We start from the raw sequence: 25,175 nt of genomic DNA on the forward strand, positions 1-25,175 counted from the left end.
GGGAGAGGCTTCCTGGCATGGAGAACAGATTCCAACAAACACACATGCAGGACAATCATTATTCCCACGTATTTTTTTTTGGTATTGATCTACGTTGAGCATAACTTGCTGTTACATCTCCAGTTGTTTGTCTCCAAACGTCCGGTTTAGGGCTTAGAACCAGATTGACAAGAAGCTCCACCAAGTAAAAATAAACCGCCTACCCCGACAATCCTCCCTCCTCTTGCTTACCTCTCCACGCCACCCTCTTCCTCTCCTCCCTTCTTTTCTCTCCTGCCGTGCCTCCTCTTCCCTGCTATCCTCTCCCCCCCTCTCCTCCCCCTCCCTCCCCGTCCTCTCCTCCCAGCTCCCCCCAGACGTCCGCCTGTCTTTTATCTCCACATGGCGCCATCCTCCTGGACAACAAACCCCAGTGATTGATTCCTGCTTGATAGGCTCATTTCTAAGATTTCATTTATTATCAGTGGGGTTCTGAGTGTACAGCTGTGTGTGTCTGTGTGTGTGTCTGTGTGTGTGTGTGTGTGTGTGCATAACTTTTTGCTCTTCCCCTCCCATCCGCTACACACGTCTTATTCTCCGTCTGAACTGTAAAGCGAGTTTCTATTCTTTTGAGGGCTTTGCATTCACGTGGAACGCGTCTCTTTCCCGACTCTCAGCGCCCATTTTCTCTCTCCGTCCTCATTTTCCCGCCCCTCCTATCTGTGGACTGGAGAAGTGAGGAGACGGACCTTCGGTATCTGCTGGAGATAGTGGCCTTAATCTCACATTCCTCCTGTGTTTCTCCCCCCCCCTGTCACTCTGCATCCTCCCCCTCCCTCCATCTATCGCCCCAGCCCTCCCTCGTGGGTCAGCGGGGGTCAAGGCTCTCGTTCTCAGCGCGTTAGAGAGAGAGAGAGAGAAATTGCTCATCTCTTGCGGCGCCGCTGAAGCCCGAGGCGTCGCGCTGCAGTTCCTTGATTTGGTTATTTCAGATGTTTTCTTCCAGAAACAGAGAGGGGGGGGGGGGGGGGGGGGGATGAAGTAACTTTTTTAAAATAACTATTTCTATGTCAAAAGGTAATGTTTCCATCTGGTACGATACGAAGATGCTTCCACTACTGCAGTACTTTAGCAAAAGGAACATTTAGTTGCCCAGCGTTGCTCCGATGCATTTCAAGCACAGTCTGATCTCCGGTCAGCGGAGCAACGTTTGCCCCCCCCCCCCTCGATGAATGTCCTGGGTTTGACCGACCCGTCCGCCTCCATCTCCGCCAGGCCTGTGTGCGATCTCACATTTAACTCCACTTCAGTTAATCTGAGCGTGCAAAAAGGATGTGAGCGTGTTTTAATTGGATTTAGGTGAGGTAGTGTTATGGAATGGGTGTAATTATGGTTAATGAAAAAGATAATGTCAATTGCTGTTGTGAGATGGGACAGTCTCAAAGGTCCATTTGAAAAATGAGCATAATAATACATTGCACAGTGCCTTACACGGGCATTCACCCCCCATTGGACTTTACTACATTTTGTCACACGATGTCATGAATTTTATGGAACGGACCAACACAAAATAGTCGTTCATCTGGAAGTTGGGGGAAAGTTTACGTGGATTTCAAAATGATTTAATGGTAAAAGACCTGGTGATACCAATTTCCGTATATAGGGGTAAAGTGACATTTGTGATGAGCTCAGAAGTCTCAAGTCCCGTAATGTCCAGCTCTGGACATCAGACCCACATGCTGAAAATAAGTTAGGCTGGATAAGAATAGAATGGAGAATAGCTCTTATGAAACGTGAACTTGCTCAACACTCATTCATAGATACGTAAAGTAAGTTAGTATCTTATGTGAGTGGAAAGATCTTTTGGCTGGACGCTCTTATCGTTCATCTCCCTGCTTTGGACATGTTATCACCATCTGCTCACCGCTCTATTTATATTTCAGCTCTCCGTCAGGTCTCGACCAGTTCTCTGTCCGTCCCCACTTCTATCTGACTTTTACCACCTGTCTTGCTCAGTCCTCGTCCTCGCCGGGTCTCCGGGTGAGATTGGCGTGGCCCCCTCTGTGTCCTCCCAGTAACACATGAAGAAACATGATGTGCAATAACTTTATTTCCTTTATTTGAGGCGGTGGTCATTTAAATCTACCGACAAAACATACCGACAAATCAAGGTAGAGCAGAAAGAGCAAGAAGGAGACAACGCGAGAAGCAAATAAGGCCCATGACAGATCTCCTTCATTAGATTGGTGCCGTGTCAACTTGCACGTGTCATATGGAAATCCTGCCATTTGCGTCTCTTGAGAAAAAGGCATGAAACCGTTTATCTATTTAAATATATTCCGGCTGATACGGCTGTTGGACTTTAGAACATGGTATAATAATGTTTACTGATCGGCCGATCCGCGGCGTCTCTGATCGTCACCGGTTCACGGTCGAGTGAGCAAACGGGTCCTCGTCGGCGAGCCTCCCCTGGCAACCCGCGGAGAGCGAGCGCGCCACTTCTGCTACTCCCCCGATTTGGATCGCGCATGACAAATCTGATATTATATCTACTCTACTTCTGATTGGACCCCGCTTTAATTAACTGATAGTGGGAGTGCGTGGGATTGGAGCAAAGTTTGCGGGATTGTTGTGAAATCTTCAGCTGCGATGGAGCGAGAGGGGGGGGGGGGGGGGGGGGAAAGAGGGGTGCGTTTAAGCGTACGCAGCGCTGGAGGTGGTTGCATCTGTTGCGTCCTCCCAACGGACAGGTGGCCAACGTGAGGTACGCGTCCCTACCGTCCTCCCTCCTTCGCCAGCACCCAGCAGCTCGACCCCCCCCCCCACCCCAATCCAGTCTTTTCGTCGAAAGGCCGCCTGAAGGCAGGATCCTGGAAGGAGCAGAGTGGCGGAGTTCAAAGCGTTATCGCGCGCCGAACGTCTTTTTCATCGTGTTTTAGAAACAAGCGTTCGCGCTAATCCCCCAATAATCTCTGCAGGAGAACTGGGGCGATAAGGCGCGCCACCCACGGCTTTTCAAACACTTTTTGGGTAGTCTCTTCTCACTCCCTATCTCCCCTCCCCTCTACCTCCTCGACTCCCCACTCCTCCACCTCCTCCCCCGCCTCCTCTCGCTCCCCTGGAAGGACGCGTGAAGGTGATCGCCATCTCCTCCTCATCGCCTCTCCAGCTGTTTGCTTCTTCCTTTTTTTGCGTCGACTGCCAGCCGGTTTGTTTACATCCAGATTTTGATCTTTTTTTTTTTTTTTTATCTGGACTCATCAACAGTGTTTCTCTGCCTGTGTTTCTCTCTCTCTTCTCCTCCGCCCCATCAAATTAGAATGTTAATTAAAATGGTGCTCCTTCAGAAGATGACAAATCAATGATTACAGCGAGTGTTGAGATACCTTCTGCGTTGCCCCCCCCTAGAAGAACGCAATACACAAGGAGCGTTCTTAAAAGGCACCAGAGAGCAGGGAAAGCGTTTCTAGCTCTAAAGGGACAATAAAATAAAGAAGACATCCAAAAATTGTCCCTGTGTTACTGGATATTATATATATATATATATTATAAATTAAATATTAAAGCCCCTCTGAAGTCAACACAACCTTATTGAGTCATGGTTTTATTTGCAATGTGTTCCAGGTGTTGGTTCCACTGCTTAAATTTAATTTCTGCACATTTTTTAAGAGTTCAGGGGAGGGATACGCGCCCCCGACGCCACGATGGCGGAGCCAAGCAGCAGGTGGCCATGGCGGTGCCACGCACAGCACTGCCTTTGACGTGTTGGGACTCTCTCTCGCTCTCTATTAAGGACAGATATTTCGAAAACGTTTGAGTTGGATTCAGAGATTTGTAACCGCGTAGCTGTATCTAAGACTCTTGTTTTGGTTCTCTGACACGTATTATTTCATCTTTACAATCAGGAAACATTTATTGCCAAAATATGTCAAACATACAAGGAATTTGACTTTGGCGGTTGGTGCGCGACAGCAGACAGTGCGACAAGACAAAATAAAATAAAATGCTAATGCTATGAGTTAGTATAAAATAAGAGAATAAAGTTAAAGTTAAAAATGAAAAATATTTAAAAAGTAAAAAAATATGAAAAAATAAAGTGCACTAGCGAACAAGTGACAAAGTGACGAATGAAAAAAGAAAGTGACGTGTGCAGAACGAACACTCGAACCGCTCAATCGCTGTTTGACGCGATCCCTTCTAAAACAGAATGTGCCATTTTAAGACCTCGCATTACAGAAGCTACGGATCCTATGACCTCCGTCGCACCACTGCAGCATTTTTGGAAGAAAACCCGCACCCTGGTGATTGACGCGTCGCCTTGAAATGTTCACCCTGTGCATCGGGGGCCTTGAGGAGAGCGAGCTTCTATCTGTGCGTGATTGAATCAGTGTGCTCCACCTGCTACCTGTCGCACGACTTGCCCGCATCGCGACGGCAGCTGTCTCAGTCCGTCAACCCGGCCCTGACAGAGGAGCCGATCACCTCGAGAGAGAGGAAGGAAGGAAGGAAGGAAGGAAGGAAGGAGGGAGGGAGGATAGGAGAGAGGGGAGAGAAAACCCGCCAAATAAGATAAAATACTGATAGACAGTCATGCGGCCCGGCCAGGCCAGAGACGGAGGGAAACAAAAGAGGCCCAAAGAGAAAGGCGGGAAAGGTCTGTCCGCTAAAACAAAGCAGGCGAGATAAAAGAAAATATGAGAGGAAAAAGAGACCCGCAAGAGAGGAAAGGCAAACACGGAAGAGGAGGGTTAAATGAGAAGGGGGGGTGTTCATCACTCAGAGGCAATGACTGGCTGGTATCTGCATCTCTCTGTCATCTGCACCGGCTTCTGCAGGGTGGAGGAGGTAGGAAAGAGGAGGAGGAGGAGGAGGAGGTTTAAGAGACGAGAAGAGGAAAGGGAAAACCTCTATCTCTGAGCCTCATCTCCGGCAGTTCAGGAGCCTGCTTTCCAGGAGTGCCTCATTTTCAAATCTCTTATCTCAGCCCCCATTTTAAGTATCGCAGTTTTATATTTTTACATGTCATTTGCATGCAGCTCATCAAACCTGGCTCCCTCTATTTCTTTTTTTTTCACCCTCTCCTTTTCTGCCGCTCAGAATTGTGCGCCGATATGAGCACACGGGGAAAAGCTTACAATCCGCCACTGAGCCACAACCGTATACATATAGCATGTTAAAAACAATCCTGTGTCTGTTGAATGCTCGAGAAATGCTTTGCCTGGGTGCAACGGAGGTAACGTGCAAGTGTGTGTGTGTGTGTGTGTTTGTGCGAGAAGGCAGGATGAGAGTAGGTTTTCAGATTTTTATCTGCCTTCCTTTTCTTCTTTGTATTTTTGGAGGATTCACACAGTGACCTCTTTGTCCGGGACAGTGAGTGTACCCCCTCCAACCTCCTGGATCGCGAACGAAACCATTTCCTGTGTCCAAGAGATAGAATGAGAGGCCGAGAGGAAAGAGAGAGATGATATGGAAGGAAGGAGGGGAATGGTAGGAATGAGAGTTGGGGGAGAGAGGAACGAGGCTGTGAAAGAGGAGAAGAGGGTGAATTGGATGATTGAATGAATTCATTTATGAGGAGTGAATGAATTAAGGATGGTTGAAAAGGTCAAGAGGGGAATAGGGTGGCTTGATAGAGGAGCACGGCATCTTTGAAGCTATTAATGAAGGGCAAAGTTTTTAGAGGAAACTCAACATCTTCTTGTCTTCAGCCAGACTGTAAAGCGACGGGCTGTAGTTTTTGCTGTCCACCTCCTTGAGTCTTCTGAGAAGAGAAGAGTGCTTGACATGGAAGTATCAAAGCCTACTGGCTTTCACTGGTGTTCCTCTACTGGTTTTGGGTTATCTGTTGTTACAGAGGAGAATTGTAAACCAATAAGTAGAATTAGTTAGTTTAATGAAAGAACAAGATATAGACGCGGCGATTTATAGAAAACTATATGAATCCAAATGAAACTGACACTCCCGGGCGCCCCCCTAATCTAATGGTAGGGGGAAACACTGATCACACACTGGATGTGTTGTCAGGTAGAACATCTGTAGCCTCTGCAGCCAGTGTGTGTGTGTGTGTGTGTGGCTGAATGCTGGTTTGTGCACTAAATTGTTTCAGTGGTCACTGAGACTTTAATAGGTGGCTAAACTCTGACTTTCATAAGGCTGCAATAATATGGACTGTTGACTTTTACATGTAATGACCGCGGGGCCGTTCAGGCTGTAACACAGCTTTGAGACAAAGATGTGCTAGATGTACCAGTTATGATTTGCATATACAAACATACGTATTCCCCCGGGGAAGCAGTAAAACTGTGGCCGTTGACAGCTGTGCAGGGAAATCTCCTCCGCTCATCTGCAGAGGAGTGTGCTGGTTGTGGTGCAGGCTCATATATATATATATATAGATTTCATTTTGTATCGCCCAAAATCGCAAATTACAAATTTGCCTCAGAGGGCTTTATAGTCTGTACACATATGACATCCTCCGTCCCGAAACCCTCGTATCGGCACAGGAAAAACTCCCCAAAATATATAAGACTTTGCGGTTAGTTTGAAGGAAGTTTTCTTCTGCCCGTCCCCATCACTGCCATCATCATCATCATCATCATCATCATCATCATCATCCTCATCCTCATCCTCACTCACCACAGAGAGACAGAGGAGAGAGTGAGAGAGGGAGGGAGGGCGAGCGAGCAAAGAGCCTCTCTGATACTGAACAAGGGAATAGAGGAAGAAAATGAAGAAACGAAATCAGCCTGGCATCATTTGCATTCAAGTTTTATCGGTGTGGAGAGGGCGTTTTTTGTCCTGATAAGGAGAGGGCGTCGCAGGCTGCGCTGGAGGTGGAGGGGGGTTGGTGGAGGTGTGTGTGTGTGTGGATGGATGAATGGCGAATGAATGTTTTTAAATGTGAACTGACTTGGCAAAAGAGGTGGCTGTGGAGTTCAGCCGGCGTCTGTTTGCACTAACGAATGTTGCAGCATGTATAGGGAGGACAGGGCATTGGGGGCTGGAGTGGTGTGCATGTGGGGGGGGGGGGGGGGGGGGTTAATATCAGACCAAATAATTAGATTCGCTATCGTCTCAGCGGCAGCAGTGCGGGGATCAGGCAGATTAAAGCCAGGCTCGGGCTGGTTAATATTCATGAGGGGACCAGGGTCCGGGCGAGGGGCTTAGACTGCTGCTCAAAGACTCCTCTGGCTGATGGGGCTTAAGGCACCACTCTCAACCGAGATGGAGCTCTGCCGGGGAGGCCTGACAGCCCTCTGATAGATGGAGGGTTGGGTGGATGTTAGGGTGACACAAGAGAAAGAGATGGAGGGTTGGATGGATGTTAGGGTGACACAAGAGAAAGAGATGGAGGGTTGGATGGATGTTAGGGTGACACAAGAGAAAGAGATGGAGGGTTGGGTGGATGTTAGGGTGACACAAGAGAAAGAGATGGAGGGTTGGGTGGATGTTAGGGTGACACAAGAGAAAGAGATCGAGGGTTGGGTGGATGTTAGGGTGACACAAGAGAAAGAGATGGAGGGTTGGGTGGATATTTGGGGTGACCCAAGAGAAAGAGGTGGAGGGTTGGGTGGATGGTAGGGTGACACAAGAGAAAGAGATGGAGGGTTGGGTGGATATTTGGGGTGACACAAGAGAAAGAGGTGGAGGGTTGGGTGGATGGTAGGGTGACACAAGAGAAAGAGATGGAGGCTTGGGTGGATGGTAGGGTGACACAAGAGAAAGAGATGGAGGGTTGGATGGATGTTAGGGTGACACAAGAGAAAGAGATGGAGGGTTGGGTGGATGTTAGGGTGACACAAGAGAAAGAGATGGAGTGTTGGATGATGTTAGGGTGACACAAGAGAAAGAGATGGAGGGTTGGGTGGATATTTGGGGTGACACAAGAGAACGAGGTGGAGGGTTGGGTGGATGGTAGGGTGACACAAGAGAAAGAGATGGAGGGTTGGATGGATATTTGGGGTGACACAAGAGAACGAGGTGGAGGGTTGGGTGGATGTTAGGGTGACACAAGAGAAAGAGATGGAGGGTTGGGTGGATGGTAGGGTGACACAAGAGAAAGAGATGGAGGGTTGGGTGGATGGTAGGGTGACACAAGAGAAAGAGATGGAGGGTTGGGTGGATGGTAGGGTGACACAAGAGAAAGAGGTGGAGGGTTGGGTGGATGGTAGGGTGACACAAGAGAACGAGGTGGAGGGTTGGGTGGATGGTAGGGTGACACAAGAGAAAGAGATGGAGGGTTGGGTGGATGTTAGGGGGACACAAGAGAAAGAGATGGAGGGTTGGGTGGATGGTAGGGTGACACAAGAGAAAGAGATGGAGGGTTGGGTGGATGGTAGGGTGACACAAGAGAAAGAGATGGAGGGTTGGGTGGATATTTGGGGTGACACAAGAGAACGAGGTGGAGGGTTGGGTGGATGGTAGGGTGACACAAGAGAAAGAGATGGAGGGTTGGGTGGATGGTAGGGTGACACAAGAGATGGAGAGTTGGGTGGATGTTAGGGTGACACACGAGTTTGCTATAAAGTACTTTTACCATTTAACTATCCACCGTTCAACAAACGTTCAACAGTGAGAATATGTAATTATAAAATGGATAATGGACATTTTCACAAATCCGTACTAGTCTTAAATGGCTTTACATTCCATGTAATAGTCCACCCATTAACAAACACGCTTCCAAGTGTCCATAGAAGGTGCTATCAGGATGTAATCAAATGCCCGTTGGAACACACCAGCACACCGATGCCCTTATGGAATGGCTTAAGACACTTTGACAGGAGGAGTCTGGAATCTAACCGCTGATCTTTGGTTTATTGGACGACTGTCTCTTCGAGCCTAACCGAAAACCTAAATGAGATGAGAATATTGTAGAGAAATGTGCAAAAGACAGACAAGAAAACCTGACCAGATACTTTGAAATCATTTTATTATCATTTTCTTTTATAATACCACGGTTCACGGTTTAATATAGATTAGATTACATCAGTGCTGTGGGCCGGCGCCCAGTCGGTGAGGCCTCAGCATGTCTATGTGCTTATTGATGGGGGTGGGGCCGGTCCCAGACAACTCACGTTTGAACCAATGTGCTCGAGTTAGCTGGGTCTTATGTGTGTAGTTTGCCTTTTGACTGTGCACACTGGGTGTCTCCCTCCGGCCAGGCCGATTCTTTGTGGGGCCGGACACGTTTTTTTGAATGACTCTTGGCTGTTTGAGTCAACGAGATCGGCAACACACCAACAGAAGTGAAAAGGAGCATTGATACCATCCGAAAGCCTCCCCGTTCTCCTTAACCCCCCCTCCAACATCTTTGGCATCTGCATTCTCTGCTGGCCTGGCTAACACACACACACACACACACACACATTCTCACACACACAGTCAAAGTAGGATCTGGCCCTGTGCCTTTCTGATTCGCATTATCTCATTTGAGGCAGTGTTCTCATCTCGTTTGAGGCAGAGTATACGCTTTTTCGTGTGTGCAGGTTGACGTTGAAGATAATCTAATATTTTAATCTGTGGTCACGTCGCCGTTCATAGTGACATTAGTTTAACCTCTCAGAGTAAAACCTGTGAGCAGCTTGTGAATGACGACGTGTCTGCGAAGTCCGGCTTTGGTCATATGGAGGACGTTCTGTTTGAATGTCCAGTAGAATTCCAACCCTGCTTACGTGGATGTGCTTGAATTAGCATTCTGCTCTAGTAATGAGTCTGGCAGGCCATTAAAATATGTTACTCCAGGCGTCCTGTCCTCACACGGGATCCCGATTGCCACTTGGCCCGAGGGCCTCGTTCTGTGAAGGCCCATACGGGATTAGAAGGGAGTCTGAACTCAAAATAATTTTCAATGTGGTAGTTTTGTTCATGTCAAGATGGAAGTACCTCTATAAAACTGTTCAGAAAGCAGATATGAAAAAAGAACATTGATGATGTATAACCATGGATCAATAACTTTACCAAAGATAGCGTGGATTGTGTTTCTTTTGTCTTGGAGAACAGTACAAATCTGCGTCTGCCATGATATAAAATGTTTTGCTATGTATATATTTATGTGCGTTTGTGTGTGTGTTTTCCATGATTGAGCTCTCCGCATTGCTCTATCATGGCTAATTCCACAGTCGTGGCCGTGATGAATTAGTCTGAAGCAAATTAGCAGTACTTACAGCTCAGACGGCTCCAGCATTGGGTTACAAATTAAAACAAAAGAAGCAGTATCTGCTCATCAGCGCTAGTTCCCCGTGAAATCCAATACGCTGTGCGTCGATCTGCAGGCTGAGAGGCTTCCTTCCTTCTGCCCTTTTCACTGTCTGTCCCACAGACAACACGCATCCTCTGCAGGTATTTAAAGACTTAACTGTGGCTAGGAAGTCTGGTAATACTACCCCAAGAAAGCGGAACCTCAACACTTTGTCACTCCTTTTGAGCAATGCGCCTCTTAAAAAATAATTTCAATTGAACATGTTTTTGGAATCCTGGGGAATTCACACTCCCGGTTTTAAAAAGATTTGTGAAAACCAAGCAAAAGTAAGCACATTTTCTGTCTTCCTTCCTAAGTGTCCTGAAGCTTAAATTGGAAAACACTTTAGCATCCAAATCACAAATACCTTCAATGGCAGGTAAAAAAGAAATCCAGGCTCCATTGGTTTTCATTTAATTTAATTTATCAAAAATCTCAAATATAGTAGTGAGGCAAAGCTTGCTGATTTGAAACACTGATGCAATAATATAAATCCAAGAAAATCTAAAATCACGCTGTATCACTAATAACATGAATATGGAGGATCGTCTGGGCTCCTGGGCCTTGTGCTCTGCTGAACGCCATTTAGGCAAGACTCAAACCAGGTGTAAGGGATTTAATTACAAATACGAAATAATAGTCAGATACATGTTCAATTAAAATACTCATTAGTTTTGGGAATCCTTTTTTGACCAAATGCATGAAATAATAAAAACAAACAGATAAATTCCACAGTTCAATATTTACATGAAAGCATTCATGTTTTCTGAAATAGTATGTTGAAATATGCAAACGACTCATTATCTATTCGCATCTTTTGGTGAATTTAGGAGAAATTGACGGATGTAAATAGACAAAGTACACCATCATGTCAACTTTGACCCTGAAGCTGCTCGTCTGGTTTAAGTCCAGTACTGAGGTGGTGCTTCCTCCTGGTGGAGACTGATGGGTACTGCATCATAGACTAAATTGCATTTTATTCATTTATTATTAATACTTTTTACCCCCTTTTGAATTGTTGAGTTATGAAGGAGAAAAAAAACACCAAATAGCTGAGCAAAGCACACTTTACATTATTTAATTTCATCTTGTCAGTTAGAATAACAGACGCCCCCCACACACACAGCCCATCACATACGCATGTACCACCTTGATAACCATTGCTGTTATCTGCAGGCCAGGGAGGGGGAACTTTCACCCCAGCAGTGTTGGTATTTATCGTGCATCTCTTAAAGAAATGTTTCATGTCTCCTCTTGTCTACCACACTGTTCATTTCATTGATTTTGTTATTTACAAGTGACTGAGTGATCATTTTTATCCATAGTCCCAATCGGCATGTGATTGCAATGGAGCGGTCTAATATTAACAAGATGATTCAACACTAAACACAATGAACACTGTAAATCACAATGCAACACAACACAATAGAATACATTAATACCATTTGTACAAAGAGTGACAGCGTATAAAGGCAGAGCCTGAGATTAGGGGTATTATGACTACTTGTGATGCAGTTCACTGAGAAACTATCCAAAATGAAGAGACTGTTTGGCAAGCGGCTGTTTAATGCAGTTTGTTGAGTATGATAAGGCATTTAAAGTTCAGAGGGACAGCTTATCCAGGCAAATATACTCTTGTATGCTTAACTTTGTGCCCAAGTGACATTTTGAATTGTTCTTTAAGCAATTTGCAGGAGAAATTGCCGATGACATCCAATCTTTTTCTCTCCCTTTTCTTCTCGGACTCTTCATCTTTTATTCCTTTTCTACCCTTCTTGTCTCTCTCTTCTTCATTTCCCACATGGCTTAGTTCAGCCCTTTGCCCCCCCCCATCTCCTCCTTTGGTTGTAATCATCCTCGGCTTGCAGGCGTTATTTTTACAGTACAGTACAGCTGTACAGTAACGCAGGGCTGTGTATTCCCAATGGACCGCAATTCACTGAGTGACAAGGTTATTTTTGTTAACGATCTCCTTTCTGTGTGTGCGCAGCAATCCAGGTTGACTCTGGCGTGTGACGATCCAGACTGCTGGATTAGTCTGCTCCCTCTGACATGTGACGTCTCCGCTGCCAACTGTACAATCTACAGCCAAGGTGACAACATCTCAAGCCCCGTCTCCTCCTCAATACTGCTCTATGTGCAGCGCGCAGTGTATTCTCGTGAATCATAATGCGTGCTGACTGCCTTGTATGTCTGACTTTGGCTGAATTCCTATTTGGGTTTGAGAAAGCGTCCCCCCGTTTACTTCTCTCGTAACATTATACAGTTTTTTTATAATCTATAAGCCGTACTAGTGCATTTTCCTTTTGGAAGATGTCGTTATTCAGAGAATTCAAACTCCATGGAAGTGAAGAAGTTCTTGCTACATGCATGATGATGCAGCACACGGGAGGTAGACCTACGTTGTTTAATGTTTAATCAAAAAAAATAAAATTAAAGGCCGCGCTTCCTCACGTGCCGAGCAATATACTCACCAAATGTAAAGTCTCTGATGGACGGTTCTTACATTTAATAAATTATTTGCATCACATGGTTTTGCATTAAAATGCAATGCTAAAGCAACTTCTCTCATTCGTAACCAGTAAGAATCTATTGAATTGTATTTCTCAGCGCAGATATTGTGACATTCAAACAGTGGCTTTATTCCATTTGGGAGCGTCACGGTTTGTCTACTGGCACACTTGAATTTAAAGGAACCATTATCGACAATATTAGTTCCACAAGTGCGTTTCCCGCTAATACAAGTCCAAATGTCTCCAATCTCTAAGCATCTCACTGTACTGGTGTGTAAAGGTTTTTCCCCATGTCGTCCCTAACTAGGGGTGTCCCTCATCACTCCCTGATTGTGACCACAGCGGTTGTGTTTTCAGGTGAGCAGTTGTTCTGCAAGGTGAGCCGAGAGCTGACGGCCGGCGAAGGGCTCCTGGCCTCCCTGTCCCCTCCTCCCAGCTCCTCGTCGTCCTCACCGCTAAGCCGGCTCTCTCCTCCGCTAAGCCTCGTCACCCAGAAGCAAGCCGTGGTCAAAGACGAGACGCTGTACTCGCCGGCACTGCGCTCAGAAATCCAGCTCCTCCCACAGCAGGCGGGCATGGCCGCCATCTTGGCCACTGCTGTTGTCAATAGTGAGTGTTCTATTTAATGTGCATGAATCATCTACGTGGTACACGTGCTAGAAACAGAATAAATGCAAAAGAGGAGATATTTCCCATTTTGAATATACAACAAATACATATGGGCTTCAGAGTATGACGTCCTGTACGGTTTCCTATTCCAATCTTTTAGCCTTCTTGTCTTGTCAGCCTTTACGTCTTTTATTTGTTATTTCCATCATTGCTGTAGAAGCCGGTCGCGCCATTATCAAGCAGAGGTGTTTTAGGTTGCAATGGTTTCTTTGGCCACAAGATGGCACTGCAGCTGTTCCACTCTCCTGCCCCCTGACTCACAGCAGTGTTTGGCAAGTGCTGTGCTAATGTCCGTAGCTGCAAGCTGCCCAAACACATTTGCTGCCACCATTGGTAATCACCCTAAATCGATGTCTGGTAACACTGCGGCAAACTGTTTTCATGTTACTAAAAGCACGACGATGAGATGAATGATGAATATTGTCCCACTGTTTCCGTGGATACTGCAGTGGAGTGTGTGCGTGTGTCTGTGTTGAGCATTTGCTTGCTTCTGTGCGTGCACAAGTCAAAAAGCTGTGATACATGCACATAAGTTAGCTATTTTTGTCTTTTGTATTAAGTGTGCAAGTGAAGCCTAACCATTAAAGTTCAGAATCAGCACTTGAGGTGTCAAACAGGTGTCTGTTTGATCAATTGCACTTTTCATCAAGTTGCTAGTGTTCAAATGTCAACTAACTCTGAATGTTTGTTCTTCCGTCGTCTTATCAGAGGACATTTTCCCGTGCAAGGACTGTGGGATCTGGTACCGCAGTGAGCGGAACCTGCAGGCCCACCTCATGTACTACTGCGCCAGCCGGCAGAAGCAGCCGCCAGCCGCCTCGTCCCCGCCACAAGACAAACCCAAGGAGTCCTACCCCAATGAACGCATCTGCCCCTTTCCGCAGTGCAACAAGAGCTGCCCCAGTGCCAGCTCACTGGAGATCCACATGCGCACACACAGTGGTGAGAGCAAGACTTATTGTGAACAGCGTTTACCCAACCATCAGATCAGCTTACCTTTCCAATAACACAGGTCACAAACTAAACAGCCTGATGTTATTCATCTTATGTCATTTCTGTCGCGACATTGGTTTCTCCTCTGCTCTCTGAATCGTGTCGGAACGAGCGGTGCGCTTTCATCAACCAGTTCAGTAGATTAACTGGAAGCTGGCGTTCAATGTCTGCTCCGATAACAACTGTCCCTCGCCGTCCTTCCACAGGTGAACGTCCGTTTGTCTGTCTCATCTGTCTGTCGGCCTTCACCACTAAAGCAAACTGTGAGCGCCACCTCAAAGTCCACACGGACACGCTGAACGGAGTGTGTCACGGCTGTGGCTTTGTCTCCACCACAAGAGACATCCTCTACAGCCATCTGGTCACCAGCCACATGGTGTGCCAGCCTGGATCTCGCAGTGAGGTCTATTCCCCAGGCCCAGGCCTCCCCAAGCTGCCCATATCCACTGGTAAGTCATGCGTTCCCTGTGACAGCTTGTGGATAAACTTGCATTCAGACCAGTCACATTTTTTGAAAATCTTGACATTTCAAATGTTTTCAAGTGTAAGCTACTGGTATCGTCACCCCTACCTCTTGACTCTCTCCTTCAGGTCTCAGTCCAGGAGACTCTGGTGTAGTTTTGAAGTGTCAAGTGTGTGGCCACAACTCTGACTCCCCTGCACAGCTTCAGCAGCATGTGCGAACCCACCTAGAGGTCAGGGTCCCAACTGAAAGGAGCCCCAATCCCCGGCAAAGTACCCCATCATCAGTTGACCACCCTCAGCTGTCTCCCCATGAGAGGGAGCCCCTTGGCTGTGTCCCGAGCCCGGACTCATCCAGCCCTGGTGCAAATGGCGGCTCAGCCCCGCCTCGAGACTCCAGTCCTCCGAATGCACAAACTACTGACTTAAAGATCAAAGAGGAGCCTCATTCAGACTCAGACGCAGAAGAGCAGCAAATGGAGATTATGGAGGGTGGAGAGAAAGATGAGCTAAGTGGAGAGGAGGCACATCAAGAAATAAGAATCAAGACAAACGAGAAGAGAATCGCCACATCTTCCTGTGCAACATCAACTTCTCCGAAGAGTCCAGCCACGGCAAGTGTAAAGGCAGAGCCAACCAGTCCCACCCCTGGTTCTAGCCCTGCGCATGAGGGAGGCACAGGGTCAGTTCTCCCTGGTGGAGCAATGTTCTTGCCTCAGTACATGTTTAATCCCGAGGCAGCCATTATGCCCCAGGCCTCGGAGATACTGGCTAAAATGTCCGAGATGCACAGCCGACTGAAACAGGGCCAGGCAGTTCCTCAGAACAATCCAGCGGCCTTCTTTCCCTCTGGACAGACTGCACCTACAGCCGCAGCCACTCCCCCTCATAAAGGAGCCACCTGCTTTGAGTGTGACATCACATTCAACAACATCAACAACTTTTATGCACATAAGAGGCTGTACTGCTCCAGTAGGCACCACGGAGAAGGTGCAACCTCCGCTTCAGGTCCTGGATCGACAAGAGATGCAGCCCCTGCCACAATGCCACGTGGCTCCCCCACATCTCCTCAAGGTGGAGCAGCAAGTAGAGCAGCCTCTGCTTCTCCTACTGAGTCTGACCCTCCAGCAGAGAGTGGAGCAACAGAACCCAAGAGGGTGGTGGAAATAAAGACAGAAACCTCTAGAGAGGGAATATCTTCCTCTTCTGAAGGGGAAGGTGGAGGTGGAAGTGTGGGAGGAGGGGGTGGAGGAGGAGGAAGAGCAAGCGAAGGCAGCCAGAGTCCTGCTAGTGGTTCTGCGGAGGACCAAGAAGACGATCCAAATAGAACCTTCTGCCAGGCCTGCAACATCCGCTTTAGTCGTCACGAAAACTACACTGTACACAAACGCTTCTACTGCGCTTCACGCCATGACCCATCCAACCACCGAGCCGTACACATGGCCAAGGCAACCACACCAGCAGCCTTCCTTCCCCAGCCCATCCGCAAACGCAAGAGGAAGAAGATGTATGAGATTCATATGGCCAGAACTGAAGCCTTAGCCAATGCTGCCGCTGCCGCCGCCGCTGCCGCCGCTGCTGTGGCTGCTTCTGCACCATCTCCCTCCGTCCTGGGCCTGGCAGTGAAGCAAGAGGTTTCTCCCAGCGAGGAAGACAGCTCTAGCCCAGAAGGAGATGGCCCGATTGACCTCAGCAAGAGGCCCCGCCTGAGAGTGGTCCCACGCCATAGCAGCAGCAGCAGTATTCTCCCTGCCCTGCCTCTTACAGACTACCACAAGTGCACTGCTTGCAGTATCAGCTTCAACAGCATTGAGAACTACCTGGCCCATAAAACCTACTATTGCCCCGCTACCACCCTCCAGCCCCATACCTTGGAGCAGCTTCACAGGCTCAAGAGTTCTGCCTCGACCTCTCCCAAAAGCAGACCTGCGCAGGAGCGCACGGATCACCTGCACCCCGTGGAGGCTAAAGCTCTGCCTGCTGAGTGGGTGTCCCAGGCTCAATCCTCCAGTCCTCACCCCTCTGCCTTACCTTCCTCCGATGCCACATCTCCCAACACACTTGCAACCAACACACTTGCAGCCACCCCGGGGGCTGGCGCCAAAGGCGCAGGCGCCAGATCCTCTCAGGCGGTGTGCCCATACTGCCCAAACAGGCTCATCACCTGTGACTTGATGGAGCACTTCAAGACCACCCACGGCCTTGTTGTAACCGTTCAGCCAACTCAGCCAGGCAGTGTAGTCAGCCGCAGCCCCAGCCTTAGTCCCAGGGATGGAACTGCGGCAACCACCTCCACCACCCCAATGAGCCATTCTAGATTGGTCTCTCGAGTTCACAGAGACAGCATTAATGGGCAGGCGAGGAGCAGTACAACTTCTCCGGTCTCCCCGCTGGTAAACGGCAGCCCTTCAGCTGGGGGTGGATCACCTTTGGCTGGCTCACCTCTGCCTCCGTCTCCCCCAAGGGCTCCTTCTCTGACTTTGTCACCTGTGCCTGAGGTCCTGAGGGGGACTGTGGGGTTGTCTCCAGACAACGCCGTCCCGACTGTGACCTCCCATCCCATCGCCACAGCCCCGCCTGCCCCCGGCCCCAAATCCACAGTGATCTCCCCGGTCCTTAACGGTAATTCCCGCTTCTGTCGGCTTTGCAACATCAAGTTCAGCAGTCTCTCCACATTCATAGCTCACAAAAAATACTACTGCTCCTCCCACAGCGCCGAACATGTCAAGTGAGCACAGTATTCTTTTTCCTCCCCTTCCTTTGTCTTTTTGAGTGGCGGCTTTTCTTCACTAAGTTCCAGGAAACTCAGTTGCCCCCCCCCCTCCTCTGCCAGTTGTCCCACAAGGGGGGCAAAATGGCTTGACCATGAATGACGATAAATGACTGTTACTCACCTGGCAGGGCCTGATGTCCAACTGCTCAAGAGCAGAATTTACAGGTGGTGTAACTAACATAATAACTGATATTCTCCTGCGATGGGTCAAAGTTTGTGGCCCACGAAGAGCTGATGCTACCTAAACACACACTTGTGTGCCCTGGTCCCCTAAATCACTCTCCGTCTTCGCCCCAAGTTACTAATTCGACATCTGCCATTTCCAGGCCTCACATTATGTTGCATTATTGGACGTTAAATACAGTCTCTGTAATTAGATTCTGACCGATGGAGGCATTTGTGACTCATGATAATCCAGTAAAAATGCGCTGAATCGTCAAGCTTTTCCTGAGCTCTTAATGTTTCAGACCTAAACAGAGGAATCGTTTTTCCTGTTTGGAAAAGACTTGGTCATTGTTAATGTTTTTAATATCTGTGCATAGTGTATGATGTCTGAAAAAAATAATTATATAATGCTTTTGGTTTCAACACTGGCTCTTTTGCTCACTAAACTAGCTAAAGCAATTTAGCTGAAACACAAATATGTGGTGTCCCAATGTTACTAATTACTGAAGGATAATATTTCAAAATGGACAATTCTGTTTCTTTCATAGACAAACATGTTGGTATTTTCTCCTTAAAGTCCAAGGGAGGAAAAAAATGTGATATATTTATCTTTTAGTCCTTACTAATTTCATGTCAACAGAAAACTACCTACATATTGTCCGAGAGTTCTTGTATTTTTTATTTGTATATTTTTCATACTGTTGGAAGGAACTGTTTGGATCTGGGTGTGTTGATGTGTAGATATGTAATATCTTCTCAAAGTAATCACTTGGATCACACAGGGCCTTGTTATCACGTTAGCATTTTGTATTTTGTTTATGCAGTCTTTAATTGATGGCGAGGTCAAAACCAGCGCTGTTTATTTTTAGCCCCTCTTGATGAGCAACATGATTAGATCAGGACAGCTTCCTTACCCACAGATCACACAGAAGAAGAGAAAGTTGAATGGAGCACTATGATGTAGCCACAAATTTTAGGGTGTATAAAATACAAATTTTTAATCAAAATGTTATCTTGAGTTACCAGTCAACATACCATGAAAACTATGACCATGACGGAGACGGCTTTTGTTGGACTGTCATATCATACTAAAGAATACTCAAAAATCTCAACATCTCAAAAGATGTTATGTGTCTTATAAATGATTGTGTTTCTTTCCGGGAATGAAGGCATAGCAGGGAATAGTCACATTGTATTACAAGGCCTCACACAGTAGAGTAAGCACCTATTTAATAGACACTCATTGTGGCCGATGAGTGTGTGTGTGAGCAAGTCCTTGTCCTCTCTCACTCTACTGCTCTCTCACACATGCACACTTACTTGCCATGCACCCTTGCTGCTGCGGCAGCTGCAATACAGTATTAGTTAGAACTGTGAAATGCTTTTTATTTCTTGAAATATTGATGCATACTTCTAAGGGTCGTCTTTATTTTCTTTGAGGGCCAGACTTCATTTTTAATTTGATTGCATCCAGATTCTGGGTTTGTCGTTTGTCTTTTTTCACCCCAAATTTATAAAGTATAAAATCCCCAGGATTTAATTAACAACAGCCTCTAAGACACAATTGGACCGTATGCTAGAAATACAGAGTATGGAAGATATTATTATGGGTTAGCATTTTCCTGGCCAGCAAGGGTTCACACAAAGCAGCTGTTAGACTTTCTTGCTAAAATACTAACATCAGTCAAACTGTAAACCTTCTCTCACAGCTTGTGTTGGCGGCCATTGACCCGTCTTTTCAGTGGTCAGCCTGCTCCCAATCAAAATTGTTTCTCTTGTCAGTGGTTGAGAGGAAATATTGTTGTACGTCTTTTTCGATTACTGATTAGGGACAACAGAACAGGCTGTGAACATTTGCATTTTATCAAAGCTGAAAGTTGTGGTTAATGTTGCGATGTGAGCTCCTCATTAATTCTTGATGATCGCACCATTGTCCCTTCGTTGACACGTGTGTGTGTGATTTTCTAAAACAGAATTCAGAATTCCTGGTTTATTATGCAACTGTTCTCTGTGGTGGTTTGAAGCTGAACTGTTCCAGGCCCAACTAGGGCCCAAGTGTTTACAATTGTGCTGGTCTGTCTTCATCAGTCCAAATTGAAAGAGAGAAGAAGAAGAAAGTCACAGAGAAAGGTCAACTTACCACAAATTGAATAACTGGGTGCTGGAAAATCATCATTTGAACTTAACCCCTTTTTAATTGCACTGTGTTGTAGAAAAATGTGCTGAATGTTTTAGTTTAGGGACTTTTTGTATTGTATTTATCTTATACAGAACTTTTCCCTGTCCAAAGTGCGTCACCTTGAAGGACTTCCTGAAAGAGTTCATCCTTGGCCTAAAAACCTTCTTTCCTATAGTTGTAAACATGTTTTGTTAATAATTCATATGATGTCCATGATAGAGAAAATCAAAATGAATGTCAAAGCTTTTATTTCCATATTTCTATTTCAGTTCCATTCCATTCTTGTCCAAACTATGCATGGGAAATAAAAAAAAGTTCTGAGACACTGATGGATGATGTGACTGCACTTCTTTCTATTGGCTTCGATCTTTCATTTTTGCGTAGACACCGATGCACAGCTCTCTTCATAAACTTGAACGGGAGTCCATGACCTTTCTAGGTCCTTGATTCACTGTTGCTTGTTTGTAATCAGTCATAAGAAAGTTCTCAGTTCACGGTTTCTGCTTGACTTCAATAAAGGCAGAGTGAATCATCAGCTTTCTATCTGCATGAGAAAAATGTGCCCATTCAGAGCTCAAGGATGCTCCAATCAATGGCAAAACAACAAAGATAAACTGCTGCATGTTTTCATCATGGCTTTCTCACCGTGGGTTTATCCTTCAAATATGGGATGTAAATGAATGTCTCTCTGTTGTATTCAGTTACTGTGTACCTTGTGATCCGGCACAGTTTTGGTTGGCATTAAACCCTTTATGAGTCTTATGTGACTTAAATGAAGGCCCTGACATGAGATGTCTATATAAACATAGCTCCAGACCATTCCTGAGAATGTAAGCATCTCATCCTTCCATTTTCCCCAACTGTACATTACCTGGAATGCTTTACAGCACTGAGATGCTGTATAATAATACAGATACCAATAAACTACCAGTGACGTTAAACAGAACGTAATTAGATTCCAAAAATGCTGAATAGATTTGTATAGCACCTTTTGTCTTCTTACACTACATGTCATTCTCCCGTTAAACCACACAGGGGCAACTTTGCCAAACATCACTAACTATTAATTCACACAACATCCTTGGACAGTAGGGGGAAACTTGGGGCGTCTTGCCACATCGACATAAACTGAGGAGGCGAGGATCAATCCGCTACAGCCCCACCAAAATGGATTTGTTCATTTTGAAAGCATTGTTTAGTTTTTTTGCTTATTTGAAATATTGCAAGAGTGTGTTATTGTATTTTTTTGGTACCAAAAGATGAATTCAGTCAGTCAGTTTCCAAAGATTGAAGAATGAAAAAAGAAGCCATGGGAGTTCTACACATAGAGGCAATGGGAGACAGTTATTATTTGTTTGGCTAGGTTCCGATGTTAAAGGATTAGTTTTCAGTAACTAAGAAAGCGGGTCCAGAAGAGGGGCTCGGTGTACGCTTGTAGAAATAGGGTTACAATATTGTAACCTTTGTTTTTGTCACGGTGTGGTTCACTTCCTGTCTTATTTTGTAGTTTTCTGCCACTCTCGTCCCCGGGTAACTTCACTTCCTGCCTTGTCCTGTCGTCCCCTGTGATGGTCTGATTGTTTCCACCTGTGTCCAATCACCTGCACCTCCCTTGTGTATTTAAGCAGTATGTGTCTCTTGTCACTTGTCGCGTCATTGTCTTTTGTCCCGGATGTTCCCCGTCTGTGGTCTGGATGTTCCTCGTTCCTGCCTGCCTTTTTCCCCCCTGGTTCCTGTGTGTGTTTTTGCCCGTTGGCCTTTTCTTTATGGCCTTTTTGACTATTAAAGTCGTTTTTCATTAAAAGTCTGCGTTTGAGTCCTGCCTCCCCACGCATCCCTGACAGTTTTCTTGCAGTTAACCAGTAGGATATCCATATGGCTGGATTGTAGAAACACCCAGACGTCGCTACTGCTGCCCTCCATACTGTTTTAATAGACATTGGCCCAGCTTGCTTCCACCAAGTTTTGTTTCCAACCAACGGAAATACAAAAGCATGTGTTGTTGCTCTGTTACCTGGTAACAAAGTGTGTACCATCCAAGGTTAACCTTTTTCAACGGGGAGAAAAAAGGAAGAAACCTCAACAGTAAGACAAGTAATGATTTCAAATTAATACCAATGATAACTGCAGTGGATGTAATAGACTAACAATCATAACAAAAGTAGTAATGTGGTCATTAATGATAATGTGACTACTAAAAATAATGCCAGGGAGGACCACAGCAGCAACAAGCACCGTCCAGATATAACCACCATCAGATATAACCACCACACACAATAACCTGTGAGGAGAGAAAGCAAATAGACTCCAGGAATGAAGCCAATTAGTAAAGTGTGTCTACGGTGACAGTTATAATGTGACTAATAATAATGATACTAGCAGCAGGACCAGGGCAGCCAGAGAAGGAAGGAGTAGGCTAAGGAAAAAGTAGGAATATGGTTCAGATGTAACTATGGTCCACGGAAACCTTTGTGAAAGCAAGTGAAGAAGCTGAACTAGTGATCCGTGTTGGCCTGTCTGGTTAATAGCTGGTGTAAAACTATTATTGACATCATTATAATTATTAAAAATCACTAAGAAATATCACAAAATAATTCAATACCGGGCACCAAAAGGGACTAATCACCTATATCAAGTCTCTTAATTGATGATGTTTAAGTTCAAACACTGGACTATGCTTCCAGCCACCATCACAAGCGATGTGATACTTTTAGTTTACGTCGTATTTACAAAACCTTCACTTCATCAGGTATCCAGCGCCTTTCTCCGCCCAAGATACTGTACATTACGAGCACGCACAATTGAATCTGTAACGGGAAATGTCCTATGTAACGGAATTTACACCGCAAAACGGAGGCGCGCTTGCATGGGCGGTTTCTGTACAAGCTGCGTATTACGTAATTAGGCGCAATTTACGCATCCCCTCCCATCTCTTTATGGGAAAACTCTTTTTTCAACACTAAACGTGACCGACTGTCTCAGCGGATATGACTCTTTGGTGGGGAAGTATCCGTCGAGAGCATGACGTCAGGAGTAATACGAGTGTGCTGAATTCATTTTTAGTAAGCAACTAAATATGTGTAATCTAACACGGCGAAATTGTTTGTTGCCAAATTGTTGGCAGCCAATATTTTGACGGCCGCCAGAAATGGCCCAACATTGCTGGTGTGAACCGGGCTATACAGTGTGTGTCTTGACCCCTGTCGAACCCCTGAGAGTGACTCATCAACCTCTGCGGTTCTCTGAGGTTAAGAACAATTGCTCTATTCCATTATAAGATAGTCCTCCCTTTGGCTCCATGCATTCTGGAGTTCCATGTTCTATCCAGATAAGTAGGTGACTATTGGTGTTTTGTCGTATGTCGGGGATTAATAAGATACGCTTTTGCTGCAGTGCTAGTTTTAGTAGGGCCGGGTCATTTAAGAATAATACAATTGGGCGGTATGAGATTGCATAGTTCAAGATATCCTCCAAAAAGGAAGATACCATTTTCCAAAATGGCATTACATATTTATTACATCTTTACAGTGCATAAAAAAGCAAGCAATTCATTCTGCGCAAATTGTACATACTAGTGGTGGAGTTACTTTCATTAACAAAGTTTTCCTCGTTGGAAGAAAAAAATCTGTTGGTGGTTGGGTCTTTTTAGGTTGAAGTTGAAGTTTGCTTGAAAATCAAGCCGGAACCAGCCGAATGTATGATAGATTATTCTACAAAGGCTCACTTTTTGGATTACACTAAATCGTCTCAAGTTCTGGGGGGCATACCCCACGGTTGACTCACCTTTCTCGCCCTTTTGAGTTTGCAGCTAAATGTAGTTAGTTATGACCATAACTTTCAGTTCTGAAAGTTAAATTACACAACTTTAAGAAAATGTGTATGTCTAACTAAAACAGTCCAAAAGAGTTGTGATTGGGACACTTTACCAAATGTGTTTTATTGACTTTTGCCAAAATCCAGAAGGAAAGACATTGCAATGCAAATGCAATCAAAGCTAATCATCAGAGTTTATTACATATTTATGAAAACATCAACCAAAACATCATCAAAAAAAAACACATCAACAAATAATTCATGCTTACAGATAATCTAAAATGCAACAAACCAGAAGTTCAGGGCTAAATAATCACAGAATTACACACACATACTTTACGGGTTCAAGTAATATTTACAAAGCTGCAATCCGACATTTCATACACAATTATCCTTTATAATAACAATCTACATTTTTTCTGAGTATGCGGTACAGTTTTCACGAGACAAGACCGTGTCATCAAGACACAACAATTCTACTTAGATTTTATCATCACGTTACTATCATGCAGTTTTGTAGGAAACGAAAGCAGTTATTCAAGCGTTTTTTTAATGATGTTGATGATCATGATAACACTGCTAATTTATTGTACTTTTATCAACACATTTAATCGATGGATCAGTATTTTATATTTTAAAGTCAAATATCAGGGTAATGCTTAAAAAAAAACTAAAAAATACACTTGCAAAGGAAGACTAACCCTCCAATAAGTCATAGCATGTCCCATTCAAAGATTTAGATTTCACCGAAAATGTTAACAAAGAGCAAGTATCCATAATCAAAGGGAAAATTTGCAGCTTTGTCTAATAAGAACTACTGACAGGATTACCAAAAATAAGGAGTTCAAGGCACAGCCGTCTTTATGCAATGTGCCATATAAAAGGGCTCTTATGGCCCGTGGAAACATAAATTGAAATTTGCCGAGATAAATGCTTGTTTGAAACTGAAACTTTCTTCTTAATCAAAGTTTTATAAAGGCCAGTTTTTCTTGCCATTGGTTGTTGCTATCTCATTATGACCACCTCTATTCTGGTTTGTAGTCATGTGAGTGGCAGCATTGAATGGCTCTCTCCTTGCATTTTCATTTGTTCTATTGCTATTGCCTTGAGCTGGGGGGTCACGAATACTGCCGACGCCCATCCGGATCATTGACAGTTCCCTCTGATTTCCTTCTAAATGTTGGCAGCAATAAAGCCCGCGAAATGCTGAGCGAAACTTCTGAGACATGGCATTGTATATCACAGGGTTTATAGCACTGTTGGCATAGATGCACGTCCGACAAAACAGGAGGAACCAGGCATCCAGATAGGGCGTGGACACAAAAGAGTTGATCAAAACTAAAGTCCGGTAAGGCATCCACAGTAGAGCAAATAGGATGACCACTACTGCCA

The 25,175-nt window shown here is 45.4% G+C and overlaps 1 protein-coding gene across 2 annotated transcripts in view; it reads left to right on the top strand.

Annotated features, from left to right (window-relative positions):
• Window positions 1–20,299, top strand: part of LOC120809111 (zinc finger protein ZFPM1) — a 72,364-nt gene extending 52,065 nt beyond the window's left edge. For both annotated transcript variants that reach the window (XM_040162712.2, XM_040162713.2), the window contains 5 exons: window positions 12,207–12,309; window positions 13,087–13,338; window positions 14,107–14,340; window positions 14,598–14,840; window positions 14,983–20,299. In XM_040162712.2, coding sequence (XP_040018646.2) covers window positions 12,207–12,309; window positions 13,087–13,338; window positions 14,107–14,340; window positions 14,598–14,840; window positions 14,983–17,585 — 3,435 coding nt within the window. In that variant the 3' untranslated portion in view covers window positions 17,586–20,299. The remainder of the gene's footprint in view (window positions 1–12,206; window positions 12,310–13,086; window positions 13,339–14,106; window positions 14,341–14,597; window positions 14,841–14,982) is intronic.
• Window positions 20,300–25,175: the final 4,876 nt, after the last annotated feature.

This window comes from Gasterosteus aculeatus, chromosome X (genome assembly GCF_964276395.1).
Source record: "Gasterosteus aculeatus chromosome X, fGasAcu3.hap1.1, whole genome shotgun sequence".
NCBI lineage: Eukaryota > Metazoa > Chordata > Actinopteri > Perciformes > Gasterosteidae > Gasterosteus > Gasterosteus aculeatus.